A 19287-nucleotide genomic window follows, 5' to 3' on the forward strand; every position below is an offset into this window, starting at 1 on the left:
AATAACCCGTGTCCATATATTTAGCGTGCACTTCATTCTTGTGAGCGATATTGCTTGTTGTCATCTCACAGAGATTTGTTCAGATACATGGGGTACAGAAACCTTTCAAAATGCAAGTGTTTTAAGAATTGGATGGCTATTGGACCAGATTTCATGTTATTGCTTTAATGGCATCGAAATGTTCAAATGGATCCCTAAGCCACATGATATCCGCTTCCTGCAACCAAAAATTAACATGCGTATAGAATCATCAACCTTAAATTATATCATAACCATCATCTAGCAAAAGGTCATATTTCTTCTTATCAAGAATGAGGTGATCCAGGCTTGTGAATTCCTTTCTTATAGCAACTAGCAAGTTTGGATGCAAATGGTTTGAGTTGGAAGCAATGGGGATGTATGGAAGTGCAATATTGACATTCTTGATTATCGAAAGCAACAATTAATCACTAGGTGATTCAAGTGCCGTTGGATCCCTTGGCCAATTCGGAAGCTCTCTAGAAAGAGATCAAGGACAGACTACAGAGCCTGGACTTGCCAATGTTTCAGCAAGAATGGTCATCAGTATGACTGTCCTGTCTTGCATGGATGCACTGTTCAGCACTAGCAACAGCTCTCTGGATTCTAAATTCTAAAAACAAAAGCAGAAAATATCAAACATTATTAGATTTAGTTTGTTTTGTTTAGCAAGATTTATAATGTTATCTTGCGAATTTGTTACATGAGCTAAAGCCTAAAAGCCCGAGGTGGTGGCATTATATCTTGAGTGAACTTAATTTGCCAGGTGCAGCTATAATCTAAATACAATATTCTTCCATAGCCAATATTAAAAAAATGAGTTTGTCTACTTTCAATAAGGCATTTCTATTTTTCTCCTTTCAATTAGAAAAATGAATTTGTCTACACAACATATTTCTCAATTTTCTTTACCTTGAACCGGAAAAGAGGTTTTGAGTTTTTGACTCAAAACCTCTTTTCTATGATCACAACCAATTCTACACCTATTTTCATGGCTATCTTATGTGACAAACTATAACTGGCTTCCTGTCACTTTTTACATACACCCACTATATTTTTTTTTTTTGAAAAATGTTATATTCATAACATTTTCACAACAAATTCTAAGTGGTGGGTTGTTATTGGTTGTTATGAGCAGGTAAAAAAGTAATTTAAGTTGTAGATTTAAATTACAACCAATAACAACTTACCATTTATGATTTGTTGTGAAAATATTGTGAACATAGCACTCCTATTTTTTTCCCTCAAATATTCATAGTTAGTCATAACAAATAGTCGTGAAAATATGTGTGGAATTAGTTGTATTCATATAATTTTTATTAATTTTATAAAAATTGATTGTATAGATCAAGGCCCATGAATATGTTTGCTAGTCTATAACAAGAAATTTTTTGGGATCATGATTAAGACACTTACCTCTCATAAAATGCAAATACTAATTAATAATTACTATAGTTAAATTTTTAATACTTCCATATGAAAAAAAAAATCATAATAAATACTCATTAATATTTACCATAATAAATATTTAATAATTCCATATAAAAACACATTCATAGTAATACATATTAACAACTATCATAATTACAAATATTATATATGGATACATAATAAATGAGAGAAAATTATTTTTTTGAGATAAAATTGAATTTTAAATTACTAAAATATTGCCTAAAAAATATGGTCACTTTCTTATTGATTTTCAAATTGCTTTATCCACTTATAAATTAGATTCTCAAAATAAAAATTATATATATATATATATATAAAAAATAAAAACACAAGTTTTTTCTTTTGACTATAAAAAAGTCTTATCGCACGTGCAAAGCGCGTGTGATGAGGCTAGTAATATGTGTGTGTATGATTTACTCAACTATTCTTTCTCTTGCGTTCAAAAAAAATTCTTTCTGTTTGGCAGAAAATATGCATTACTGCGTGTTTTCTATCCATAAACATTAAAAGATTAAACACCCAATACAAAGGCACATGCAAGAATATTCAAAATAAAAGAAATAACATATATATAGCTATGAAGCATGGGTGCGTTTCCGGATTTGGGTGCGGGTGCGGGTGTGGTGGGGTGCGGCGATTAAAAAATTATTAAAAAAATATATTTTTTTTTATATTTTTTATATATTGCTAAGCATAATTTTTCACATTATATAAACATATACCAAATTTAAGAGTGATAGTAGATAATAACTAAAATATGATGTTCATAAATTAAATACAACCCACAAGTGAGTGAATGGCCGTGGAGAGATTGAGACTGAGAGATAGAGAGATTGAGACCTTGAGTGAGTGGTCATGGGTTCTTAGGGAGTGAGAGAAGGGAGATGGAGAGTGAGTGAGCGAGCGAGAGAGTAAAGAGGTAAGGAGGCAGAGACCAGAGAGCAATCGGTGAGAAGAGAATGAGAGATTTTAGGGTTTTGTTTGTTTGTTTGTTTGTTTAAAGATGCTTCAAGTTCAAACGGTGCATTTTGCACTCATTTTTTTTAATTAATTTTTACTTGAATTTTGGCTTGATCCAAAGCTGGTTCCATCCTGAATCGGCCTATTTCGACCGATACGATCCAATTCGACCCGAATCGGCGCGTATTTGGAAACAAAAAAAAAAAAAAAAAATTCTGACACGGCACTGACGCGCAGGTAGTAGTGTCGCCCACCACACCCTACGTCGGATGCGGGTGCGGCAACCCTGTAGCCACGTTGGTATATATATGTCAAAATAAGAAAAATATTACTAAAATCATATCAACACCCGGAAAAAGGTTACAAGATATGACTTATAATTAAAGTAATACTAAAGCCCTATAAATAAAGATTACAAAGAAAAGATTCTTACAGACTAAAAATTGAGAAACCATTTTTTTTTCCTGTCATTCCTGCTGGTATAGAAGATTGATACAACAGCAAGCATACTATACGAAAACGATTAAGAAAGCTACTACAGGCTTTATTAGTCTTGACGCTCCCATCTCTCTCAATGAGTGAACATTCCTCTAAACTTGTTGTGAGACAGGAGGAGCCTTTATGGTTTTTACAATCATAAGGAAGAAATTAATATAAAAGGAAATAGTACTCAGTGGTAGCTCCAGAAATTTTGTTCAAGTTGTTCTTTAGGAAGCATAAATTACACAATCTTATTTCTTTTTAGCCTTTAGGTAATTAGGTTTGATTCAGTGTTATTAATTCCATTCCATTCCGGCCGTAACGGCTGGAAAATACCGTGCCGGTAAACAAACCGGAATAGTAACCCACCTATTCCACTTCGGAAAAAATTTCGGGTCATTCCGATCTATTTTGGGTGTTTCGGCAAATACCGGCCGAAATTCAAGATTCGGCCGGCATGAACTTTGTGCTTAAAAAAAAAAAAAAAATTCTTAAAAAAATTTGCATTCTATAAACCAAAAAACCTCAAAAAGGAAAAAAAAAAAAAATGAAGAGAAAAGAAATGAACAAAGGTATTTGTACAGCTAAAAAAAAATCGTATTGAGAAATTTGAAACTCAAAACTTAAGAAAAGGCGCTGTCGCACTGGTACTGGTAGAAGACACAGAAGTTACGAATAAGGAGGAAGGTAAAATGTAGATGTAAAAGTGTAGATGAAGATGTGATAAAATTTAAAAGTATGAAGTGTAAAAATCGAGGAGACAGAAAACGTGTATGGTTAAGAATAAACAAGAAAAGATAATTAAAAATGAGAAGTAAGTAATATATGTCTGGTGAGGAAAAATAATATTATAATTAAAAATAATAAAAGATTGAAAATTGTGTTGTATTGGGTAGTGTGCTGAGTCGAAGGAATCAAGCCATTGCCCAACTTGTAGTAGTTTTATTATAATTTTTTTTTAAAGATATTAGTTCAATTTTTTTTTTTTTTTGAGTTTTTCTTTTTTGCTTGCAAGACCCCAATGTATTTTTTTTTTGGGCGGGTGGGTTGGACAGCCCTAGTTTTTACAATCATAAGGAAGAAATTAATATAAAAGGAAATAGTACTCAGTGGCGGCTCTAGGAATTTTGTTCAAGTTATTCTTTAGGAAGCATAAATTACACAATCTTATTTCTTTTTAGCCTTTAGGTAATTAGGTTTGATTCAGTGTTATTAATTCCATTCTGTTCCAGCCATAACGGCTGGAAAATACCATGCCGGTAAACAAACCGGAATAGTAACCCACCTATTCCACTTCGGAAAAAATTTCGGGTCATTCCGATTTATTTTGGGTGTTTCGGCAAATACCGGCCGAAATTCAAGATTCGGCTGGCATGAACTTTGTGCTTAAAAAAAAAAAAATATTTCTTAAAAAAATTTGCATTCTATAAACCAAAAAACCTCAAAAAGGAAAAAAAAAAAAAATGAAGAGAAAAGAAATGAACAAAGGTACTTGTACAGCTAAAAAAAAATCGTATTGAGAAATTTGAAACTCAAAACTTAAGAAAAGGCGCTGTCGCACTAGTACTAGTAGAAGACACAGAAGTTACGAATAAGGAGGAAGGTAAAATGTAGATGTAAAAGTGTAGATGAAGATGTGATAAAATTTAAAAGTATGAAGTGTAAAAATCGAGGAGACAAAAAACGTGTGTGGTTAAGAATAAACAAGAAAAAATAATTTAAAATGAGAAGTAAGTAATATATGTCTGGTGAGGAAAAATAATATTATAATTAAAAATAATAAAAGATTGAAAATTGTGTTGTATTGGGCAGTGTGCTGAGTCGAAGGAATCAAGCCATTGCCCAACTTGTAGTAGTTTTATTATAATTTTTTTTTTAAAGATATTAGTTCAATTTTTTTTTTTTTTTTTTAGTTTTTCTTTTTTGCTTGAAAGACCCCAATGTATTTTTTTTTCCCCGTAAAACTCAAAACGATAGAAAACTTTATTGAAACGAAATAGAATACAAGTTAAAGACTGAAGCATTAAGCTCAGCTAGGGGGAATAGTAAACCATTAAAACATGTCCCCAGGGAAAGGACCAAAACAAAGAGTAGCTCATAGGCATTACACCCCTGTCCACTATGAACCTATCAGACCTGTGTTGCCATCATCCGTTGAAAGACCCCAATATATTGTTAAGTTGCTCAAATTATGGACCAAAATTTAATTTTATTGGCATAAAAAAAATTTAGGATGGTCCCAAATTTTTTTTAAAGGTAAATAAATATAAAATTTTAAATTATATATATATATATATATTTAGGTTAGGGTGGTCCTGGGACCACCCTGGCCATAAGGTGGCGCCGCCACTACTACTCATGATCACTAAGTTGCTATGAATATGTTCTGCACAAGTGGATATTGGAAGCTATGTTCTGCACAAGTGGATATTGGAAGCTACCTGTTTGAAATTCTAGAATAAAACTTCCCTGACTATGGGTCTATTTGGATATTGCTTATTATTGAAAATTGAAAACTTATTGCTAAAAACACTGTAGTAAAATAATTTTTAAATGATAAATAGTGCCTGTGGGACCCCGTTTTAAAGTTAAATTTGTGTTTTTCCGTACAACTGAGTCTCATGAATAGTGCACGAGACCCGGCCGCTAAATGCAAACGCCAAACATGATGAGTTTTCAGTTTGATCCAAACTCACACTATATATAAATACTAGTTATGAACTTCTTTAGAATAACAACAACCTCTGTTTATTTGGGATGTCACAAATAGTCCAATATGTACTATTTTACACGGTGCAAAGTACTTTCAGTTTTTTTCCCCCCTTTCAAATTGACCTCGTGAATGTTCATCTCCATTTTACTTTGCTATTATCTGCAAGGCAACTTCATAGAACTAAATTTAGGTATAAGCATTTTTTTTTCTCATGCATTTCTTTGGAGCTCTCCATGAAAAAGAGGATAGCCCCATACTAGGCTTACTAGCATTAGTTGACATTCGTGCTGTGAAGTTGATCCAGTCATCAAGAACAAGCCTGAGGTCATGTACTTTACTCTTTATATTGTCACAGCATGTTGATTGCATGGTATAAACCTTACTTATATTAGTACCTGGCTCACAAAATCCACCAAAATAACCAGTGTCCACATATTTAGTGAGCCCTCGAAGCTTGTGAACTGCCATCTCACAAAAAGAACGGTTTAGATACGTGGGGAATAGAACCCTCTTAAACTGCAAGAATTTTAAGAATTTGATGGCTTCTGCACTAGATTTCATGTAGAGGAGTCCCTTATCTTGGATTTTGGTTCCCCTTAAAGCGCATGAAATTGTTACACGTGCACGGGGATCGAAGTGTACAAATGGATTCCTAAGCCACATGACATCTGCTTCCTGCAACAAAAAATTAACGTGCACATATATGGAATTATCAGCATTAAATGTTAATGCTCATAACCATCCTCTTAATTACTAGACCAAGAAATAAAAAAGGAAGAAAAAACCTTACCGTGAAAACGATATTGTAACCTAGTTTAATCACTTCAAGCAAAAGGTCATATTTAATTTTTTTTAGCATAAGGTGATCTGGGCTCGTGGATCCCTTTCTTTTAGCAAGTTTGGATGTAACTGGTGTGAACTGGAAGCAATGGGGATGTATAGAAGTGCAATATCGATATGCTTGATTATCCAAAGCAGCAACCACTAAGTGATTCAAGAACCGTTGGGTCTTTTGGCCAATTCGAAAGCTCTCTAGGAAGAGATCAAGAACAGAGCCTGGACTTCCCCATGTTCCATCAAGAATGGTCAGTATGACTGTTCTATCTTCCATGGATGCACTCCTCAGCACTTGGAGCAACTTTCTGGATTCTGAATTCTAGTAAAAAAGTAGAAATTATCAAACATGTTTACATTTTCTTTAGCAAGACTCATAATGTTATCCCGCGAATTTGTCACATGACCTAAAGCTCGAGGTGGTGGCACGATATCTTTATTACTAATGGTTATGTAGGATTTTTTTTAAGGCGGCTGTGGGTGAACTCTGTGATGTCTTTCAAAGACATGTTCTTTTTAATGCGATTTCAGTTAAGTAAGATTGTAAGAACATACTAGTATCTATCGAACTCCGAAGACCCAACTGTTGAGTCAGGAGCTTCTCTAGCATATGTTTGGGTCGAAAAGGAAGAGGGGTGTATATACAGGTTTGGACGTAAACAATAAACATCCAAAACAAAGGTATAGTAATACTCGAAATCATTTAAATATACTAAAAATCATATGTTCAACACCCAGAAAAATGTTCCAAGATAAGACTTAAAATTAAAGTAATACTAAAACCTTATAAATAAAGATTAAGAAGAAAAGATTCTTACATATTGAAAATTGAGAAGCCTTTTATTTTCTGTCACTTCTGTTGGTATAGAAGGTCTATAGAACAACAAGCTTACAACGAAAACGATTAAGAATGCTACTACAGGCTTTATCAGTCTCAACGCTCCCATCTCTCTCAATGAATGGACTTTTCTCGAAACCTGTTGTGAGGAAGGTGGAACCTTTATGGTATATACATTCATAAGGAAGAAATGAATTGCATCCATTACAGAAAGAGAAAGAATAATTTGAAAGGATACATGGCATTTATGTACAACCATCTAAAAGGCAAGTTGAAGTAAATGCTTTCTCATCCATGCACTTGATATATATATATATATATATATATATGAGATAGGTTCAAGTTACATTTTTTTTAACTATTGGATTTAAGTAGATCTAACGATAAAAAAAAGACCCTCATTAATGCTAATAATTTGATTGATCTCATTTATTATCCTTATTTAATACATCCATACTTATTTCTACACCAAAAAAAATTCAAACGTTTTCTCTCCATTGCATGTCTCTCTCTCTCTCTCTCTCTTTGCACAGCTCTTCCTCTATCTCCTCCACAGCCAGGTCACTAGCAGGCAGCAATAAAAAAAAAAAAAAAAAAAACCCACAGCCTGCCGTCCTTTGTTGAATAACACAAATATTGCTATAACCAAATTAAATCAATGCGGTTTGATGCTTAAGAGAAAAGGGAAGGGAAGGGGAGGAGTTCAAATTAGCCGTGAAAAGGAATACGATTTAATTTCAATCTAATTTGAACATGCATTTGATAAGGTTTGTTCAAATGCACAATCTCCATGTGAAAAGCCAATAAATTACAACTATACATAATACAGAGATAGAAACAACAAAACTCTAAATCTTAAGAAGCAACGCCATAATGGCTTTCAATCCTCCTCCTAGCCATTATCCTTATGCAGTAATTATCACTAAGACCCAAGTTGTGGAAATTCCATCTAAAAGCAGATGATTCAGTTACTCTTACATCATTGGACAATGCTCAGGGGAAATAATGGAAAGATAATTTGAAAGCAGGTTTTGCTTTCTTGAGGTAAGGTAGGAAGGAAATTGCATGACTATTGTGAGTGTAAAAAATGAGTAGGTCAAATAAATATTATATATTTTTTACATTTCTCATTCAATTAAAATTTTGCTATATAGTCTCCAAATGAAAATTTTGTTACATTTCTTATGTATAAGATTCAAGAAAATTGAGTTCAAAAACAGCACACAACCATTCATTAAAAAATAAAAAATAATAATATAAAAAAAAAAAAAAAAAAAAAAAAAAAAAAAACAAAACAAACAGCACATAGCCTATTATAATTTTAAAAGTATGGTTAAATTCAATCTCTTAGAATCGAAGAGAACCAAGGACCAAAAACATGGAGATAAGAACAACACGGTAGCAATATTTGTGTTATTCAACAAAGTATGGCAAGCTGCGGTTTTTTTTTTTTTTTATTTTATAATTTTTTATATTGTTGCCAATGACATGGTCGTGGAGGAGATAAAGGAAGAGCCGTGCAAATAGAAAGAGAGAGAAACGTGCAGTTGAGAGAGAACGTATAAATCATTTTGGGTTTAGAAATAAGTATGGAATATGTTAAATAAGAGATAATAAATGAATTTGTAGAGGCGGGCTTTAGCTCTTAGGTCCAAAAGATGAATGGGCTAAGGCCCAAAGAGTCTAGTACAAAAATTTATAGAGAGTGGATTAAAAAGTTAGGCTTCAATGAAATGGATGATGCCCTTAATGGGCTAAGGTTGGTAAGAGAATTAGGAAAAACAATAATTAGACAAATGTGACACACAGAAATTCTTCCTCGGTAATGTTCGAGGAGAGTAGTTTTGGAATATATTTCTCTTAGCTTTGATTACAGTTACTTTTCTTAATACTACAATTTTTCACTACAGATTTTGTGTCCCCCAGCCTTTGGAGGGTCTCTCACATAATATAACTCCCGTTAGGCGATCTTAGCCCTCTATTTGTTGATTGTCCAGTACACCACTTGAGTGGTGTTATCCCATCAAACACCTTCCCAAGCCCCTTATGAGTTGCGGCGGCCAATGCAGCATTGTTCATGGGTCTTTTGCCACATAAATGCAGCCAGGGATTTGGGAGGATGCATTAAATGTGGGGGCAGCTACCACCCCTCAGTCATGTCAGGGCTAGCCCCTCTCCGAAACTTTTTCTTAGTAGTAGGACCTCATCTGGCAATGTGCCATTGATGTTGCATTACTGTCTGAGCGCATGGCCTCCTTGACTTGGCAATGGACTCCTCGGCCATGGATATGACACGTGGCACAGGTGCCTTATTTAAATTTTTGTACCCACAAGATCAATTAGAATATTAGCATTAATGACCATTAGATCTACTTAAATCCAATGATATAAAAATGTGTAACTCCTTAGAGTTACAGAAGTGTAACTTAAAACCATCTCTCTCTCTCTCTCTCTCTCTCTCTCTCACACACACACACACACACACAATATATAGATAAAGTTTGACTCTAAATATATTTGAAACATTAAACTCCAACACCAATAAAATATAATATTAATTCTTGTCATGTGGAATGCACATGACTCAGTTAACTCAACAAACTAAGTGAATCATATGCATTGTACATGATAGAACACACTTTATCTTCTTATTGGTGGTTGGAGTCCAAAACTCTTAACATGCTTAGAGTCAAATGGTATAAAAAATGTGTAACTCCTTAGAATTATACCAAGTGTAACTTAAGCCCATCTCTCTCTCTCTCTCTCTCTCTCTCTCTCTCTCTCTCTCTCTCTCTCTCTCTCTATACATACATATATATATATATAGATAGATAAAGTTTGGCTCTAAATATATTTGAAACATTAAACTCCAACCACAAATAAAAATATGATATCAATTCTTGTCACGCGGAATGCACATGACTCAATTAAATTAACTCAACAAACTAAGTGAATCATGTGCATTGTACATGACAGAATACACGTTATCTTCCTATTGGTTGTTGGAGTCCAATACTCTCAACATGCTTAGAGTAAAATATTTTCCTCTTTTTTATAGGGGAGGTATAGTTGAACTGATGAAGTCTTGCTCACTCTTGCGTTGAGAAAGGAAAAAGTTTAACTTCAAGCTAGTTTTAAGCTATCTTGCTCCAACTTATAATGCGATGATTGAAGAGACCATTCATATGTGGTTTTAGCCATATAACTTTTTCAATAATTTATGAAAATTATTTAAATAATAAACATTGATAGCATTATAAAACGCCACATAATGAGTTGGAAAATATGACTCTAAACTCCAAAAAAAGAGAAGCACTATCTTTAATTAGCTGGACCTTTTTTTCACATAAAATTTTAAGGAGTGGTGTTAATAGTTTTGTAGCTTAACTGGTTGGATCTTCTGGTGCTTTTAATAAAAATTTTCAGGGTTTAAATCTCCCGTTCCTTAACTATTGAATTATTAAAAAAAAAAAAATTTAAAAAGTTGCAAGGAGTGGGAAAAATGAGATTTAAATACAGGTTCTCTTCATGGGAGACATACTAATGACATTAAACATAAGATTGTTTGAATTAAAGTTGTATCTGAAAAAAAGAGTTATATCTTTTGCATCTAGTTAATGGTGTAAAGATTTTGTGTTGTGTAATGTAAATTTGAAGTTATCGCTTAATTTATGAGGAACCCAAATCAAAGATGCAATCAATAAGTAGTTTTTGGATTGTGATAAACGTACTATGCCTATTGGGGGTAAATAGTTGTAATTTTTCACTGCTCGCACAAATCTAATTGAAGGATGGATTGCTAAAGCACGCATAATTGATTAATTTGTCACCCATTCAAACATACCTGAATGTTAATTTGTACAAGATTGTTTCTCAGGCCTCCAAGATATCAAGGAATTTTCCAAGAACACACAATACCCAGTTAGAGATTTTCTAGTATCTGGGCATCCTGCCCAATTTGCATCACAGAATGCTTTGAGCTACAAATCTGACTTTGCTGAGAAATAAATCCCTTGACCTGGTCTTCCTTTTATATATTGAAGAACTCAAAAGTGCTGCTTTCATGTGAGTACAACACCATCTTATCTTATAAATAAAAATGTGGACAAAAAACAAAAAAATCATAAATTAATAAGGTCTGCAACTTAGCCTTAAGGAGAAATTTGTGACCTAGACAAACTTCCAAAATGAAAGGCAATAGTACTGATGATCACTAAGTAGATATTGGAAGCTACCTATTTGGAGTTCAAAGCAAAACTTCCCTACCTATATATAAATAGTTATGATCTTATTTGGGATGCCACAAATAATCCAATACAGGGACGGAACCAGGATTTATATCTGAGGGGGGCCAAAGCTTAAAACCAAAAAAAAAAAAAATTTATGAAAATAAAAACTAATATCTATTTTATATTCAACAAAATACTACATACAAAATAAGTATTTCTTAAACATTTCATATTATAAAGCATATCAACAAAGTATAACATACAAAATAATTTTCCTTATTTTGTGCGCGATTTTTGTTTAATCCATATTTATTTTTTTATTTTGTTTTTGTAGTTAAAGGGGCATGGATTTTATTTATTTTCTTGTAGGTTAATATCTAAATATTTTAGAAGAGAGACAAATATATTTTTTAAAAAGTTGCAAGGAGTGGGAAAAATGAGATTTAAATACAGGTTCTCTTCATGGGAGACATACTAATGACATTAAACATAAGATTGTTTGAATTAAAGTTGTATCTGAAAAAAAGAGTTATATCTTTTGCATCTAGTTAATGGTGTAAAGATTTTGTGTTGTGTAATGTAAATTTGAAGTTATCGCTTAATTTATGAGGAACCCAAATCAAAGATGCAATCAATAAGTAGTTTTTGGATTGTGATAAACGTACTATGCCTATTGGGGGTAAATAGTTGTAATTTTTCACTGCTCGTACAAATCTAATTGAAGGATGGATTGCTAAAGCACGCATAATTGATTAATTTGTCACCCATTCAAACATACCTGAATGTTAATTTGTACAAGATTGTTTCTCAGGCCTCCAAGATATCAAGGAATTTTCCAAGAACACACAATACCCAGTTAGAGATTTTCTAGTATCTCGGCATCCTGCCCAATTTGCATCACAGAATGCTTTGAGCTACAAATCTGACTTTGCTGAGAAATAAATCCCTTGACCTGGTCTTCCTTTTATATATTGAAGAACTCTAAGTGCTGCTTTCATGTGAGTACAACACCATCTTATCTTATAAATAAAAATGTGGAAAAAAAACAAAAAAATCATAAATTAATAAGGTCTGCAACTTAGCCTTAAGGAGAAATTTGTGACCTAGACAAACTTCCAAAATGAAAGGCAATAGTACTCATGATCACTAAGTAGATATTGGAAGCTACCTATTTGGAGTTCCAAAGCAAAACTTCCCTACCTGTATATAAATAGTTATGATCTTATTTGGGATGCCACAAATAATCCAATATAAACTGTTTTACACGGTGCAAAGTCCTTTTAGTAATTTTTCTTCCTTTCAAGTTAACCTCGTGATTAATGTTACAAGTAAACGGAATAAGACCCTTTCCATTTTTCTTTGCTATCTACAAGGCAACTTCATGGGACTAAATTTCGATATAAGCATTTTTTTTTTTATCCCACGCATTTCTTCGGAGCTCTCCATGTAAATGGGGACGTCCCCATACTAGCATTAGTTGACACTTGTGCTGTGAAGTTGATCCAGTCATCAAGAACAAGCCTGAGGTCATGGACTTTACTCTTTACATTGTCGCAGCAGGTTGATTGCATAGTATAAACCTTGCTCATATTTTTACTTGGCTCACAAAATCCACCAAAATATGTTATGTCCAGATGTTTAACACTGTACCCTTTAAGCTTGTGAGTTACCATCTCACAAATCGAATTGTCTAGATAGTTAGGGAATAGAACCCTCTCAAAACGCAAAATTTTTAAGAATTCAAAGGAAATTTCATCAGCTTTCATGAAGAAGAGTCCCTTATCTATCATGGTACTGGTACCCCCTTGTGGATTGGAACCACATGCAAGTGTTACCGTTTTAACAGAGTCGAAATGTTCAAATGGATTCCTAAGCCACATGACATCTGCTTCCTGCAACCAAAAAATTAACGTGCATATATATGGAATTATCAACATTAAATAGTGATCATAACCATCCTCTTAATTACTAGAACCGAAAAAAAAAAAAAAAAAAAAATACCGTGAAAGCGAAATTGTAACCTAGTTTAACCACTTCCAGGAAAAGGTCAAATCTCATTATTTTTAGCGTAAGGTGATCTGGGCTTGTGGATCCCTTTCTTTTTGCAATTTTGGATGTAACTGATGTGAGTTGGAAGCAATGGGGATGTATAGAAATGCAATATTGATATGCTTGATTATCCACAGCAACAACAACTATGTGATTCAAGAACTGTTGGGTCTTTTGGCCAATTCGAAAGCTCTCTAGGAAGAGATCAAGAACAGAGCCTGGGCTTGCCAATGTTTCATCAAGAATGGTCAGTATGACTGTTCTATCTTCCGTGGATGCACTCCTCAGCACTTGCGACAAATCATTGGATTCTGAGTTCTAGTAACAAAAGTAGAAATTATCAAACAAAAGAAGGATAAATGTCATCTTTTGGCTAAATTTCAAAACCAAAATTAGATAAATAAAGTGACTTTGATTTCTCACAATTACAAAAATAAGAGATTTTATCAATTAAGTTAACTGAAACCTTACTAAATAAAATGAATTTAATTTTTCACCATCAAAGTAAAAAAATTTTATGCTTATTAATTTATTTGCCTATCAACCAATCATATTGACATAGGAGACAATATATAAATTAATTATTATTATTATTATTATTATGTCGTAATTTTTGGAATTTCCTTTCACAGGGGTTTAATTCCTTTCTTTGGAGAGTGGAGAGTGATGTGATTGAATAGTGGGATAACATGATACAAGAGGATAAAGTGCATCAAGCATGATATTCGTTCTTGGTAAAGAATGAAAAATATGTTGATTAACTTTCTTTTTCTCCGTAATTATTATGATGTATTCAATTATACAACTATTGATTATAAATATTTAAATTAGATTTATATGCAAAATATTATCAACCAATCAGTATTTGACATGTTCAAATACATTACATTTCAGCATTTCAAACCAATCTTCATTGATGATCAAAATAAAGCATCAAGATTCCATCAATATATATAATATAATTTATCATTTCTTCATCTAGCATCAAAACATAAAATGCGTCAATTAAAGCATAAACACACAATTGTCTACTTCCAACTTTGAGTTCAGCCCACAGTTTGCACAAAATCAAATCTATGCAACATCCATGTATCCAACCAGGTCATCCAATCTCATTGATAAATGATAGAGCAAAACTTAAATACAGTATCTTAGGTACAATTTCTTAGGCACTCTTCTTATATTTTAGACATTTGTCCATTTTGGTGTATATAGGTTTGCCGTAATTTCTGGAAAAAAAAAAAAAAAAAAAATCTCAGTCTCTGGCTTGCTTTAGTTCTCTCTCTCTCTCTCTCTCAAAACCTAATGGCTTCAGATCTGGTCCATTGCAAGCGAAATCTGCCAAACTGTCCAACTCGTTGACTACATCGGCAATTCCTTTAATTCTTACCGCAATCTCACTCAGCAAATATAATAGTGAAAGACATCCATGAGAGGTGGTAATGCAATTTTTGTGATAGTTTCTCTTTTGGCATCAATGGGAGCTTCTAGTGTTGAAATTGTCGGTCCAAAGAGAGAATTAGGTGCTCAAGGTCTTGGAAGTTTTTGTACAGCAAAGTTCATCTCTCCAACCAATAAATCTATTTTAAATGAAAATTGAAGTCAACGTGTTTCATAATTTCGAAAACAACCTATGGATTATGGATTTTGTTGAAGAAGTTTTTCTTTAGATTGGGTGTGAGAAGTCCACAGAAATCTAGTCATTGGGTTTTTTCAGTTTTTGTGAGATAGGAAGAAAAAAGAAAAAAGTAAACCGATAGAGAGGATTTTAACGCCGTTTGGAGAGATGTTTAAATGGATAGATGTCTAAAATTTAAGAGAGGTACCTAAGGAACTATACCTAAGATACTGTATCTAAGTATTGCCCTGAAGTATAATCTACCAAATTGCAAAAAAAAAAAAAAAAACACTTATTACAAGGATAAGTAACATGTAACCATTTATTTAGGAGTGTGTATAAGTCGAGTTCAGGCTAACCCACAACCAATCCAATGAACTCACTAGGCTGAATTGGATTGAGTTGATTTTGGTAGATCGGTGAATTGATTGCACAATGCACACCCCTACATTTATCTACAGATCTTTCATAATCTGTTTATACTTGGGCATGGTGTAGTTCTAGAGAATCCAACTTCTTCTTGATCAATTGATTTTCCTTAGTTTTTTTTTTAAAAAAAATTTATTGGATTTATGAAACCTTGCTTGGGTTATATTTTGAAGACATGTCCTTTTTCATGCGATTTCGGTTAACTAATAAGAACTTAGTATTTATCAAACTCAGAAAACCCAACTGTTGAGTGTGGAACTTCTCTAGCATATTTTTGGGTAGAACAATGGGTGTATATATACAGGGTTTGGATATAAACATTAAACACCCAAAACAAAGGTACAATTTTACTCAAAACCATAGAAATAACATAAATAAATATAAGAGTTAAAAACAAGAAAAATATTACATAAATATATACTAAAATAAAATGTTCAATACCCAGAATAAGGTTCCAAGAAATGACTTACAATTAAAGAAATATTAAAACCCTATGAATAAAGAGTAAGAAGAAAAGATTCTTACAGATCGAAAATTGAGAAGCCATTTTTTTCCTGTCACTCCCGTTGATATAGAAGATCGATAAAACAGCAAGCATACAACGAAAACGATTAAGAAAGCTACTACAGGCTTTATCAGTCTAGACCCTCCCATCTCTCTCTCTCTCTCTCTCTCTCTCAATGAATGGACTTTTCTCTAAACTTGTTTTGAGAAATTAAGGTGGAGACTTTATGGTTTTATAATCATAAGAAAGAAATAAGTTGCATCCGTTACACACAGTAATCTAAAAAGATACTTGCCATATATATACATAATACATAGTATATGAGACATCCATCTAAAAGGGAGGTTGAAGCTAATTAATGCTTTCACATTCATGCAATTTTTTCTTTTTAAAATTATTTTTTGGGCTAATTTTTCTTTTAGAATCGGGTAAGTTGAAGTCTTGCATGTAAAACATAGTACGCTTTCAAAGTTTAAAAGTTCAAACCCTTTTCTCATTGCTGGCTTTTTAAAATCCTCTCCCTTATATTTATTAATAATTTAAAAAAAATTACTTATTGGCCCTCCTTCTTATTTAAAAAAATTGTAAAAAAAACTCATCTAAAATGTTAATTTCTCATTCCTTCTAATATTCACTTTTGTGTCATGTATAACTCATTAATTTTAGAAGTATTTAAAGCATATGTTAAAAAGAAAATACGTATAAGTTTTAAAAAACTGTACAAACACTCATTTAAAGGAAAATTAAGCCAAAAAAAAAAGTATAATTATTAATGTCACATTTTTTTTCCTATTATTCACATTTTTTTTTTTCATGTATAAATAATTTATTTTAGGATTATTTAAAGCATATGTTCATGAAAATATATTAACTAGGTAAACTCTCTAGTAAAAAAAAAAAAAAAACCCTACTCTCTCTAGTCTGACTTTTTTTTTTCCTAACAAATTGCAACAAGTGGGAAAAATGAGATTGAAATTCAGGTTCTCTTTCATGAGATTGACTAAGAAATGTCATCAAGCCATTTTTGAATTAAAGTTGTAGAGGATTTATATCCTTGCATGTAGTTAATTGTGTAGGGATTTTGTGTTGTGTAGCGCAGATTTGAAGTCATTGTTTAATTTATGAGGAACCCAAATCAAAGAGCAATCAACAAACAGTTTTTGCTATAACTATACTGGGGTAAATAGTTGTAATTTTTTATTAGATAAAACCTGCCTTTAAATTGGATTGAAAGGAGATTCCTCCAACTTATTATGTGATTTAATTCTTAATTTATAAAATTATTCATATGTATTTTAATTATATATATATATACACACACTAGTATTGTTAAATAGTGTATATAAATCACATTAATATATAGTAAGTCATTTAATTAAAAGTATATGTAAATGTTCATTTAAATCACCATGAAGTTGGTTCAAAGAACTTTTCTTCAAACTTTATTATACCAGTCAACAACACGTGCTGAACACAAGAAAATTCTATAAAATTAAATTTAAAAAAATTCTCTCTCTCTTTTTTTTTTTTTTTTGGATTAAAGAAAAAATTCTCTCTCTTTTATTTTGTATTCAAACATGAAATTTGATAATTATAATAGTTATTAGGAGACATTTATTTTAGTTGTGTTTGTATATGAAATATTAAATATGAAATATAATAATTATGATGATTATTAATGGAATTTATTATGATTGTGTTTTTTTATATAACTCTTAAATATATCATTATGATAAGATAATTACTAATAAATAATTATTATGATTGTGTTTTTATATAGAATTATTAAATCCCAAGGGAAAAGGGGCATGCTAAAGTTGACTCCATGGTGGACAAATCTAAACTAACACATCCCACCAAAGCACGAAAGCCAGGATCTTTTAGAAAATGAATTCCTATTCGAAGAGTGCATAATTGCATGGATTCCACCCTAGCCAATCACAACATACATTTCATCATTTAAAAAAAAAAAAAAAAAAATCATAACGTACATTCAATCACTTTAATGCCTCAACTTGGTTACAAGCTTACGTTACTAAGTTCGGCAAGGTTTGACTATTAAATATATGGACAAAGTGTGACTACATATTTGGTTGTAAACAATGACTACTACTCTCACAAAAAAATTATCATAGCTACATATTTTGATAATCTAGTCGTTCAGTTGTATTTTCTTTATGCTCTTATTATGTATGTTAAATTTCATTTCAATAAGATGTTATTTACTATTTAATTTACAAACTTATTTTTTATACATAATTCTAAATTACAAAAACTTGAAATTAAATATTTTACTGATTACATAATTATTAATTTTTTATCTTCTGAAATTTTTTCAAGTATGGAAGATATAAAAAAAAAGAGATTAAATTCAATAAGGACATGATATTTTATACCCTCTAATCTCAATATCCTACATCATTATTTCACAAATAGTTACAAACAATCAAATAGGGTGTGCCACACAATCAATCCTCACTGATACCTATCAGAAAACCAAAACTTAGCAACACAAACTCAAATCTAGATAGTCTTCTCCGGCCATCTTCATCAACGGCGAGTTCTTGGGAGGCGGAGGACAAGGGGGAGCATGGCTGAACTCTATTTGTAGTTTGTCTCCTTCTTCATCCTCAAAGCCTTCCACGTTGTTTTCTATATGCCTATTTTAAAGTGTGAGTTTTTGTTTCCAATTTGCAATAGAGGGTGGTAAAGTCAGGCTATTGTGTGAATGTTTGTTACTGGGTTTGTTTCACAAAAAATTATTTTCAATTCTTCACAAGAGATATGGGATTAAAGGGTTCTTGGTAGCGATGGTAAGGGTGTGTTGCATTTGCTAGGAAATTGGTATCAATTAAGCTTTCAAATCCCAGATTTGACTTTTGCGTTCTTGGCAGGCCATGATGGTCTTGATATGACCCAAGAACTCGCTGACACCGTCGATGAAGATGGCCGGATGGGCTACTGCTGGTTTTCTGGTGGATATGAGTTTGCGTGGAAATTGGTATCAATTAAGCTTTCAAATCCCAGATTTGACTTTTGCGTTCTTGGCAGGCCATGATGGTCTTGATATGACCCAAGAACTCGCTGACACCGTCGATGAAGATGGCCGGTTGGAGCAAACGCTGTAGAAGACTAGCTGGATTTGAGTTTGCGTTGCTAAGC

General features: G+C 32.4%; 2 protein-coding genes across 2 annotated transcripts; both read right to left on the bottom strand.

Annotated features, from left to right (window-relative positions):
- Window positions 1-151: 151 nt before the first annotated feature.
- Window positions 152-7500, bottom strand: LOC111991938 (uncharacterized protein At4g15970). Its single transcript, XM_024023744.2, has 6 exons — window positions 7351-7500; window positions 6414-6779; window positions 5890-6298; window positions 5772-5782; window positions 539-631; window positions 152-217 (listed from the first exon to the last, which is right to left on the bottom strand). The coding sequence occupies exons 1-6, from the start codon at window positions 7498-7500 to the stop codon at window positions 152-154; spliced, it is 1095 nt and encodes a 364-aa protein (XP_023879512.2).
- A 5392-nt stretch (window positions 7501-12892) lies between these two features.
- LOC111991929 (uncharacterized protein At4g15970) lies at window positions 12893-16315 on the bottom strand. The gene is made up of 3 exons (XM_024023736.2): window positions 16146-16315; window positions 13526-13891; window positions 12893-13416 (listed from the first exon to the last, which is right to left on the bottom strand). The coding sequence occupies exons 1-3, from the start codon at window positions 16272-16274 to the stop codon at window positions 12940-12942; spliced, it is 972 nt and encodes a 323-aa protein (XP_023879504.2). The 5' UTR covers window positions 16275-16315; the 3' UTR covers window positions 12893-12939.
- Window positions 16316-19287: the final 2972 nt, after the last annotated feature.

The sequence above is a fragment of the Quercus suber genome, unplaced genomic scaffold (assembly GCF_002906115.3).
Source record: "Quercus suber isolate HL8 unplaced genomic scaffold, Cork oak 2.0 scaffold_609, whole genome shotgun sequence".
NCBI classification, from domain to species: Eukaryota; Viridiplantae; Streptophyta; class Magnoliopsida; order Fagales; family Fagaceae; genus Quercus; species Quercus suber.